This window comes from Macaca fascicularis, chromosome 4 (assembly GCF_037993035.2).
Source record: "Macaca fascicularis isolate 582-1 chromosome 4, T2T-MFA8v1.1".
Lineage (NCBI taxonomy): Eukaryota > Metazoa > Chordata > Mammalia > Primates > Cercopithecidae > Macaca > Macaca fascicularis.
This window is the reverse complement of record NC_088378.1, coordinates 135,470,318-135,481,518: the sequence shown is the minus strand read 5'-3', so window position 1 is coordinate 135,481,518 and position 11,201 is coordinate 135,470,318. Positions and strand designations below refer to the sequence as shown.

General features: G+C 47.0%; 1 protein-coding gene across 17 annotated transcripts in view; it reads left to right on the top strand.

The window, feature by feature from the left end:
* The first annotated feature begins 4,738 nt into the window (after positions 1–4,738).
* BRPF3 (bromodomain and PHD finger containing 3) overlaps positions 4,739–11,201 on the top strand; it is a 35,584-nt gene continuing 29,121 nt past the window's right edge. For 11 of the 17 annotated variants that reach the window (XR_006697535.3, XR_012433847.1, XR_012433849.1 and 8 more), the window contains exons 1-2: positions 5,379–5,413; positions 8,289–9,762. Coding sequence is in view for 12 of the 17 variants with exons in the window: in XM_074038246.1 (XP_073894347.1) it covers positions 8,315–9,762 (1,448 nt within the window). In the remaining 5 variants the exon portion in view is untranslated. Of the gene's footprint in view, positions 4,966–5,378; positions 5,493–8,288; positions 9,763–11,201 lie in introns of those variants that run through there. The other 6 variants (XM_074038244.1, XM_065542928.1, XR_012433848.1 and 3 more) reach the window with 4 other exon arrangements.

Here is an 11,201-nt window from a genome sequence, read left to right as displayed (position 1 = left end):
GTATTTTACTGTAAGATCTGACCCTTCAAGAAATCAGGAGAGAGATGACAGTCAAATCCCATGAAACCAACAAGATTTCATTTATATTCCTATAAAGAAAAATAGTCTTGACCAATCTGCTATTTGCTCATTGTTCCTGATTCATTTCACTTTTTCCTGCCTATAAAACTCACCTACTTGTTTAGCTCATAGGAGCTCCTTTCTATTTTGTAGACTGGATGTTGCTCAGTTCATAAACAGCTAATAAAAGCCAATTGGATCTTTGGGACTCATCTGTTGAAATTTTATTATTTGATGCATTCTTTCTTTTTGCTCATGCTGGTGGCTCAGCCTGGACCACACTCCCTCCACCATGTTTCTAGCTGACACCTACCGGAGAGCTTTCAGGTGGAGCTCAGATAGCACTTTCTTCACAGAGCCTTCCCTCTTCTCCCAAACGGACGAGCTTACTCCCTTCTCCAAACTTTGCCACTTTGTTGGCATCTCTCTTGAAGTGCTTATATTGCGGCATGTTCCAGTTATAAATACCCTTGCTTTATACTGTGATTAGAATGTAAGTGCCTTCAAGTCTGAAAGCATACTCTTTTCACCTTTGTGGCCTTTACAGGCATAAAATAGAACCTTACCAGCAGCTCACAAATAATAATTGAATAAATAGGTATTTCAGTGTGACCAAAGAGGTTCCAGAGAACTTGAGCTGATTCCATCATTTCTTCAATCCTCAGGTTCCCACCTCCAATAGGAGCTCCCGAGCGACCCTTTGCTACCTCTTAATTTGCAATGATTGTACCAAACTGTGAAAACCTTCCAAGTTTGAACTTAGATTCTTCTTCAATCTTCTCCTTTATTATGTCCAATCAGACAAAACAGTTGCTTTGTCATCTGATATCTGATTTGACCCTTCCTTTTCCTCTTTCTCTACCACATTTTCCATCATTCTGCTTAATGCCTTTTTATTTTCATAATGCCTAATTACCTATAGTAAATTCTTCCAGGTTTACTGGATCTCCTGTTTTACTTTCTCCAATACATAAAGAGGATAACAACAACATTTTATAGAGTTAGTAAGTTGATAAATAAGATACGGTGTGCATATTGGACCTAGTTTGTACATGTACTATCTCTTTGTAGAATCTTCTCCTGCTCATGTCCTCTGGTTTCAGGAGTTGATACATGACACGCAGCATGTCCCTCTGGCCACAGTTATTGGCTCAGGATGGCTGAGAAACTGCAAGATACACTATGCTGATGACATAATTTGAGTCCCTTGACTTGATCTTGTCTATAGCTAGATGCACCCCTGGGCTTTCTGGTTATGAGAGTTGATTTTCTTTATTAAACTCACTTAAGTTGGTTTTCTGCTAAGTGCAACAAAGATCTTTAATAAATGAAGTATGTAAAGCACTAAGCACAGTACCTTGTACATAAGTGTTAGGTATTATTTTTATCATCCCTGTCCCCTTGCCATACCTCCTACCAAATTCAACCTTTTTCTTATCATCTGCCCATACATACAGCTAGGATAATTTCCTTATTATTCCCTGCACATTTTCCCTTTGCCTGGACTGTCCGACAGGACATTTTACACTCTTTTCACCAATTCACATCCATCACGATTTAGAACTTGGCTTAAAGAAATCTCCCATTCTCCAAGAAGCCTTCTTTGAATAATGGTGGCTCCATACTCTTCACTGCCTTATCTATTTTTTCTTGTATGTGTTTTCTACTTATTTCTACTGTTCTGGATCGCACACTACTCAAGGCAAGAAAAAATATATTCTATCTATACTTGTGATCATTAGTCCCTTTCTAGATTGAGATTTTGTCATTATTTTCCTAAGAAACTTGTGCAGTATTAGACACACTCTAAGTGGTCAATGAATATGTTTTAGAAATACATAAATGGAATTAAATCTACAGGGTGTGGTATGTTATTCTATTTAAGATCTGTTGTTAACCTAGCTAAACTTTTCCCATTTTCTAAGCACACTTTACATTCTTAAACCATTTTAATTAGTGTAAAAGTATCACAATGATTCCAACCTCAAATATTCCTTCCAACTGTGGTTTCAGAATCCTTTTAGTCAAGTTTCTAAGGAAGGAATATTCTATTAAAAATAATTTAACTATCAGTCAAGGCCTATTTTTTTCTCATCATCCACATGTTATTAATCCAGTGGGTATTGTGTCTGACCCTTGAGAGGTTTATTGGCCTGATAAACTAATGACAATAGTGAAGCATTAACAAAGATATCCTGAGACGCTGAAAAAAAGTGTGAGGCGGAAGTGTGAAAGAAAGAAGTGGGGAAAAGGTGATCTTTTTTTGTATTCATGTTTCTTTTAGTTTTAAATGGTAAAACCTTCTATCCCAAATAAGTTGATTTCTACTTACAGCTGGACGATTTTTAAAAACAACTATTTGGAATTAAAGGCCCGCGCCCCTGTTTGTTGAATTTAATTGCTGTATGGTTTATTGAAAAGGTCAAGGACTAGTGAATTTAAACCGTTTAAAATAGCAAAAGATTAAAGTGAATTAAATGTAGTGCCTCTGGGATTTCTGATATATGTTCCAAATTTGTTTTTAATAATATAATTGTTCCATGTTACATTTAATATTCCATAACAGGGAACTGGTTACCTGTGCAGTTATGCTCATAGAAACCAATTCCAAATGTCAAAAATTAAAGTGAGGGCAACTGTAATGTTATGATTAAAAAAATAGAAGTTGAAAATGTTGAAAATGGAAGAGAAACACTTAGGTTGAATAAGGTCTTAACAGACCTTATTAAACTTTAAATAAAGCTTTAAACAGAAAAATCTGAAAAAAATAACACGCATTAGGTTGACTTAATGCCTTTCCAACAGCATTTAAATCATTTGACTTACAAATAGAAACCAATGCATTTTCTCAAAGTATTTATCCATTCATTTTAGTGGAAAAAGATAGCTCCTGATCACACGAATGGGAATTGTGCTAAATAAATTTTGAGAACAACCATCAAGAAATAAGTTACTAGTCATATGTGTAAATGATTATTACATTTCATGTTTTAAAAGAACAAGAAATTCGATATTGTTTCTGTTAGTTTTCAGACTTTTTTTTTCTTAACTAAAAGTACTGTAATTGCCTCTGGGGCTTTCCCTTCCACAATTAATCATCTTTTTCTTCCACACCTTCCCTCCAAATGATTATTCCCCCAAGCTTCAGAACACTTGACATTAATTCATACTATTTCATCTTCACAGCTTTCAAAACATTGCCCTGCCCGTGCTTAGCTCCACAAGCCACCCCCCTTGCATTTAAAAAATTGGTTAACAGAAGCATTTTTGTACTATCTCTTTGCCAGAAGATGCTATTTACTTGGAAACAAATTAGCTTCCTTAATCAAACTTTTGAAACTCTCTATATTTAAATTCCTTAGTATAACAAACATCTATACTTCAAAAGTAGCAGTATGTTCACTTCAAACATTCAGAAAACTTGGATCCTAAGACTTTATCCTTCATCCTCCTGACTCTAGAATACATGTCCTTGATCATCAGAACCAAGCAAGAAATTGAGTCTCACTAGCTACACCACAAGTGCCGGCAGAGGAAACACTTTCAAACTGTCATTGATCTCCACATTTATAGGTAGCTTATCCATACGTCCTTTATAAACATCATTATTTTTGGTGCTTAAGACTTCAGTCATACGAGGTAAGCTTTCCAGTTTATAGGCAAAAGGAGGTGGTAATGGAGGCCTTCTCTCCCTCCCTCCCTCTCTCTCTCTCTTTTTAAGATCAAAACAAAAGCCAGTTTGGTCTGATGCTGCCATTTATCAAGCATCTTTTAGAAAGCCGCCTAGTGCACTGAATTAACCAAGTCAGGTTTAAAGTGTTTCCCATGCCCACAGTGACAGACCAGCTATCAGGCATACTTAAGCAGACTGTCAAACTTTTATGTTTACTCTTTTTAAACGGAAAGTCAGATCTTTTTTTTTTTTTTTTTTTTTAAAAAAACGAATGTCTGGTGCGGAACAAGACGCTCACCTGTACACAACAAAGGCAGGTCTTTCTCGGCTGTCCTCACTGGGGGAGGGGACGGACAATCCCTAGACCTTTGTCCTCAGGTCCTGGGCATGGGGGTTGGGGGAGACGCGACTTTCTGGGAGTCGTGTAGGCACCTGCACCCAAGAAACTACAGACCGGTTTTGACCTCAATGACTGCCCGGGCTTAACCTTTGGAGAGGCCCTTTAGTTCGGGGAAGGGGCTTGCTGCTCCAAACCGTAGCCACGTCACCCACAAGGACTGGGGAGGAAATGACTGACCGCTCAAGAGTCAGGGACCCCTGTCTCTCCCAACTAGACCCGAACGTCCACAGCCCTCTTGTCGGGCTCGCCCCGTGGCGGGCAGGGCCGTCGTGCGCAGGGATCGCGGCGGGTGCAGACCCGGTCTCTGCTCGGTGTCCCCGCCGCGCCCGCACCGCCACCGTGAGGCCGAGCCGGGGACGGTGCCCCGTGGCGGCGGCGGCGGCGCCTCCGCGCTCCTCTCCGCACCGCCCGGACCGCCGCCGCGCCGGGCACGGGCGGGGGGATTTTTTTTCCCGTTTCCCCCTCTTTCGCGCTCTCGCTCCTGTTCAGCGGGAGAGCCCGCAGAGTCAGGGAGGGAGCGAGGGAAGGGGTGGAGGTGGCGGGGGGAGGCCGGAGGGGCGGATCCTGCCTGGGGGCTGATCCCTCCCTCCCCTCGGCCGGGCTCCGTGGCGGCAGCGGCAGCAGCGGCGGCTCCATTCCCCCTCCTCCCCCGGGAGCGGCGGCGGCGGCCGGGCCGGGGCCCCAGCGCGGGCCGGGAGGGGGCACGGCGGAGGCCACGGAGGCAGGCGCGGGAGGAGACCGCGCTCCGCTTCCCGGGCCGCGCCGACCTGCTCGGCGGCCGGCCCGCCCGCGCCCAGGGGCCCCGAACGGTGGGGCCGGGCAGGCGGCTGAGGTAATGGGGGCGGCAGCGGGGCCGGACAGAGCGGGGGCGGGGGCAGCGGGGCCTACGGGGACCAGGGACTGCACGGGGGGAAACCGGAGAAGCGGGGGGCTTTCCGAGCAGGGCGGGGGCGGTGCGAAAGCTCTCTCCTGGAGCGAGGGCGGCGGCAGGGAAGGAGAAGGCGGGTGAGCGGGGGAGCTGAGAAGCGAGGACCCCCTCCCGCCGCCGCCATCTTGTCTCCCCCCAAGCCTTGGATTCCGAGCCGCCAAGCCCCGCCCCCACCACGTCTTCCAATTGGCCTGGCCAGACGAGAGTTCCGCCCCTTGAGCGTCCCTTGGTCCCCTGGGTCCCTCTGACGGGCAGATGAGGCGACCAATGGGCTCTCGCCTCTCTGCCCCGCTCATTCGCTGGCGCTCGCTTTCTCTGTCTGAGGGTCGGACTCCACGTCAGGCTGTCTCTGGTGCGCTCGCCCCCTCCCCTCTGAGGAGATGTTATTTCCCTCCTTTCTTCTCCGAGGGGTCAAGATTCTTCTGGAAGAGGTGCCCCCTTAAAGGAGCAGGAGCCTTGGCTAGGGTCCTCCTCGTCTCCTGAGTAGCTTGTGTGGGGTGCAGGAGATACAGTTTGATTGCAGAAGATCCTCATTCTTCGGGGACCTGGGTGGGGTGGGCGAGCGGAGGGTCAGGGGGTGCCGAGAGGAAATCTGGGGGATGGGGGATGTTGGAGATGTGTTGGAGGTGTGTATGTGGGAAGGGCTGTGTAGGTTGATAAACTCCCGCCAAAAAACTCGTCTAGACTGTAAGCTCCTTGTGGGCGAAACTCATTTCATTTCCCTCAGCAGCAGCCTTTCCCCCTCTAGAGTTTCTCCCCGGTGTCTGGAGGCGTGGGTGGGACAAAACACGTCTGTGTATAGAGTCTTGCGTGGTCGAGAGATGCTTGAGCAGCCGAGGAGGTGGCAGGTGGGGAGGGAGAAGATGGAGCGGCTTTCATGAAAGGGGGCGCCGCATCGCCTGTCTGCGCTGTTTGGGGTCGGTGTGGAGGCAGATGTTCTCACCTCTCCTAGGGCCTCGGTGCCTTTGGAGGAGTGGGTGACGAAGCAGGTCTGTTGGCCCTGTCTGCCCCCAGGGACTTGGCATTTCTAAGGAATCCAGTAGCCAAGGGCCTCTGGAACCCGGACAGAATTGCTGCGATGATTCTGTTTCCTTTGGCTCCAAATGGGGTGTGCCAGCCCGCCTGGCACTGCCCCTCAGCCAAATTGGTTTTTTGTTTGTTTCAGTCACACTTTGGTATTGGAAGGCCTTTCAAATAAGGATGTTAATAATACCTTATTAACAAGTAGCACCTTGAGAGCTAGATTGTATTACCCTCATTTTACTGATGGAGTATGGAGGCATAGAGAGCTTAAGGGACTTTCTCCAGGTCACAGAGGGCCAAGATTAGAACCTAGATTGCCCCAGAGCCTGTTTTTGTACCAGACCATAGCACCTCTGTGGTGTTCTTAATTCCCACCGAGAGGAATTGAGCATTGGAAGATCTGGGTTCAAATTGTAGCTTTATCACTTACTCGCTTTAGGTTGAGTGACATCTTTCTGAGCTTCTGTGTAGATCATAGTAGCTACACCATCTCCTAAGGTAGTTGTGAGAAATATTAAGAGGGCTTTGTAGTTTGGAAAAAGTGCTTTTATCATCACTGTCCCTACTTTATATAGATGGTAGACCCTGCAACCAAGGTGATGAATTGTTTTTCTCTTTGAAATCTTCTCCCTGTTCATATCCTTCCAAGTCTGCCCACACCATGGGGCCCTGTATCCCCAAAGGTCTCTCCTGGTGGTGACAGCCTTGGTAACTGCCTACCGCAGCTCCTTATGAGCTTGTCATCCAGAGAATGATGTGGGAAACTAGGACTTTCTCTTGGCTGTACAAGGATAGACTAGATATAAGTGTTCTAAGAGAGACTTTTGAGGTAGCAGAATGCATTGAGAGTTTACCTCAGATACTGCCCAGATCATCTTGGCCTTAGGTGAATGAAGGTCCTAGACAGGCCACTACAACTTCAGAGATCTCTTGGAGCCACTCTCAGAGCTTCTAGGGTTTGTTTCTGCCTTAAAATGTACTAGTTGGTGTATCCTGGATCAGGGGTCCCCAACCCCCAGGCCGCAGACTGTGGCCTGTTGAGAACCAGGCCATACAGCAAGAGGTGAGTGGCGGGCAAGCAAGCATTACCACCTGAGCTCTGCCTCCTGTCAGATCAGCGGCTGCATTGATTCTCATAGGAGCGGGAACCCTACTGTGAACTGCGCATGTGAGGGATCTAGGTTGCATGCTCCTTATGAGAATCTGACTAATGCCTGATGATCTGAGGTGGAACAGTGTTCACCACCCACCCTCATCTGTGGAAAAATTGTCTTCCATGAAACCAGTCCCTAGTGCCAAAAAGGTTGGGGACCGCTGTCCTGGATGCTGCCTTTTGTAGGGAATACCCTGCATACTGTAGTTTGAAGCCCTTAGACCATGTGTTATAGGCATTTCAGACGCCTTCACCCCTTCACCTCTAGGCAGGGTCAAGGAGTAGGGTTTCTGATCGTGGTAAGATGTATTGAGAGAAGACCCTAGACCTGTGACTTTTGATCCTCTGACGGGGCCCATTGTTCAGTACAGAGCTTAACAGTGGATGCTGTTCTTGTTTTCTTTTCTAAACCCTTAACTACTCATGGCTTTTCCGTAGTTAGCTGTTGCACAGCTTTATGTACATCATTAGAACATTTAGATCTTTCCCCATGTTACACTGTAATAATCTGTTTACTTTTCTGTCTTTTCAGTTAGACAGGGCTCCTTGAGGGCAGGGATCATGTGTGTTTGATTTCTCCTTTCATTCAACTAATACTTATTGAGTGTTTACTTAGGAGCTAAGCACTGCTCCAGGAACTGGGGATACAGCAGTGAACAAGACAAACAAAAATTCTTCCCCTCATGGGGCTTACATTCTAGTGGAAGGAAGAAAACAATAAACGTAGTAGTAGGTAAATTATGTAGCATGGTATAAGATGATGAGTGTTAAAGGGAAAAATAAAGCAGAATGAAAGGTAGATTGCTGGTGGAGGAAAAGGATTTGCAATTTTAGATAAAGTGGTCAGAGAAGGTCTCACTGAGTAGTGTTGTTCACTTGAAGAAGTGAAAGACTCAAAGGAGGTGAAGGAGCAAGCCATATGGATGCCTGAGGGGCAGGTTGTTCAGACAGAGGGAAAAGCCAGTCCTCTTGGTGGATGCTTGATCATATAGGAGGATGAATGGGTGCATAAGGGCATCCAAATCATAGTCTCCTGGCCTTCTCTCCTTAGGCCTGTCCTCTCAGTCCCCAGGTGCCATGAGGAAGCCTCGTCGGAAGTCCCGGCAGAATGCCGAGGGCCGGCGTTCCCCGTCCCCCTACAGTCTGAAGTGCTCACCCACCCGGGAGACCCTAACATATGCCCAGGCCCAGCGGATTGTCGAGGTAGACATTGATGGACGCCTGCATCGTATCAGCATCTATGACCCACTCAAAATCATCACTGAGGATGAGCTAACTGCCCAGGATATCACTGAATGCAATAGTAACAAGGAAAACAGTGAACAGCCTCAGTTCCCTGGCAAGTCCAAGAAACCCTCATCCAAGGGCAAAAAGAAAGAATCCTGCTCCAAGCATGCATCTGGTACTTCCTTCCACCTCCCACAGCCTAGCTTCCGGATGGTGGACTCAGGCATCCAGCCAGAAGCACCCCCGCTGCCTGCTGCCTACTATCGCTACATTGAGAAGCCACCTGAAGACCTGGATGCAGAGGTAGAGTATGACATGGATGAGGAGGACCTTGCCTGGCTGGACATGGTGAATGAAAAGCGGCGAGTAGATGGGCACAGTTTGGTGTCTGCAGACACCTTTGAGCTACTGGTAGACCGGCTTGAGAAAGAGTCATACTTGGAGAGTCGCAGCAGTGGGGCCCAACAGTCACTCATCGATGAAGACGCTTTCTGCTGTGTGTGCCTGGATGATGAATGTCACAATAGCAACGTTATTCTCTTCTGTGACATCTGTAACCTGGCAGTACACCAGGAGTGCTATGGCGTTCCCTACATCCCTGAGGGTCAGTGGCTATGCCGCTGCTGCCTGCAGTCTCCCTCCCGGCCTGTGGATTGCGTCCTTTGCCCCAATAAGGGTGGCGCCTTCAAACAGACCAGTGATGGGCACTGGGCCCATGTGGTGTGTGCCATCTGGATCCCTGAAGTCTGCTTTGCTAACACCGTGTTCTTGGAACCTATTGAGGGCATTGACAATATCCCACCTGCCCGCTGGAAACTAACCTGCTATATCTGCAAGCAGAAGGGGCTAGGTGCAGCCATCCAGTGCCATAAAGTGAACTGCTACACAGCATTCCACGTGACGTGTGCACAGCGGGCTGGGCTCTTCATGAAGATTGAGCCCATGCGCGAAACCAGCCTCAATGGCACCATCTTTACAGTGCGCAAGACTGCCTACTGTGAGGCCCACTCACCACCAAGTACTGCCACTGCTCGGAGGAAGGGCGACTCCCCTAGAAGCATCAGTGAGACTGGCGATGAGGAAGGGCTAAAGGAGGGTGATGGAGAGGAGGAAGAAGAGGAAGAAGTGGAGGAAGAGGAGCAGGAAGGCCAAGGCGGGGTGAGTGGCCCCCTCAAGGGAGTGCCCAAGAAGAACAAGATGAGTTTGAAGCAGAAGATCAAGAAGGAGCCAGAGGAAGCAGGCCAAGACACACCCTCCACTCTCCCCCTGGTCACTGTGCCACAGATACCCTCTTACAGGTAAGCATGCCCAGAAGGGCTCCTTAGGGACTCATGGTTTCTTCTTGGGTTGGTGTTGGCCCTGTGCCAGGCCTTCCCTAAACACAGTTGGACACTATTCTCTTCCCCAAATTTAAACTTTTTTTTTTGACCCAGGCTCGCCTGGCCTGGTTTGTGGTTTTGATTGTGCCCTCAGAGTAATGTATTTCCTTTATTTCAAAGTGAAATAAAACACTTAAGTTACTTAGAAACTCAGTTGATAGGATATCTTAGACAGTATTTTTCAATAGGGGCACTAAGTGACATTTTGGACAGGATAATTCTTCATTATTAGAACTGTCCTGTATGTTTCTAGATGTTTAGTATCCCTGGTCTTTGTAAACGCCAGTTGCATCATCTCCCCCATTGCCTGGTTTTTGTGACAACCTCAAACACTCTTCATGCATGTTTTCAAAAATGCTTGGGGAGGGTAGAACTAATTACCCAGTGAAGAACCACTGTTTCAGAGGATTGGCATGGCCATCTGCTGTCCAGCAAGTTCTGTCCTGGGTATGAGGGGGTGGTGGTGTGGAGAGAACATGGTATTCCTCCTTTTGAAGCTTTAGATTTAGGGATAAGAAGATCATTCAGTTCAGCTGTGTAGCTAAGCTCTGTGGACCCCCATTGAGTCTGTAGAGAGCCCATGGTACCTGTTTTAAAATATCAGAGAGGTATCTGGAGCCGTTGGAGGGATGGTAGCTTAGCAGAGAAGCAAGAGAATAGGGAAGATTTCCTAGCAGAGGCTTATCTTGGGTGGTGTTCATTAAACAGTATACACTGTTAGAGCAGGAAAGAGTCTTGGAGATTGTTCATCTGATGTAGTCCTTGCACCTTCTCCCACACCCCCAGATGAAGAAACTGCGAACACGGGAGGTAAAGTTGTTCACTCCTTTATTCATTCAATGATTTATTTATTGAGCACTTAATACATGCCATGTCCTGTTCTAAGGGGTGGAACCAGGTGGAAAGTAGCAGACCCTATACCACAAGAGCTGGGTCTCATGATGCCTCTAGGTTGCATTCCTGTAGTCCATCTCTCTTGATGAGAAGCGTAGAGAGAAAGGAGTGCTGGGGAAAGAGTTGTATGAGAGCTATGAATAGGCAACCAGACTTGCCAGGCTGGGAAGAAGACATAAGTGCAAGATCGGAAGGGGGAGGCTCTTAGTGCCAGCTATTACCCAAGTTAGAATTTCAGTGACTCTGAATGTGTTTTCTAGTCACCGAGCTGTTCTAGGTTATTCTTTTTCCTGAGGTAAGTGGGTGGATGCTTAGTTCCCATCTGTAGGGAGGTTTACCCTGAGGCTAGAATATTTGGTTGACATGTAGGTTGTTCTAGATGCCTCTTGCTGGGGCCAGCAGAGCTTGCTAAGAACCAGACAAACTGACATTTGAAACCCATTTCTATCACTTAGTACCTGTGT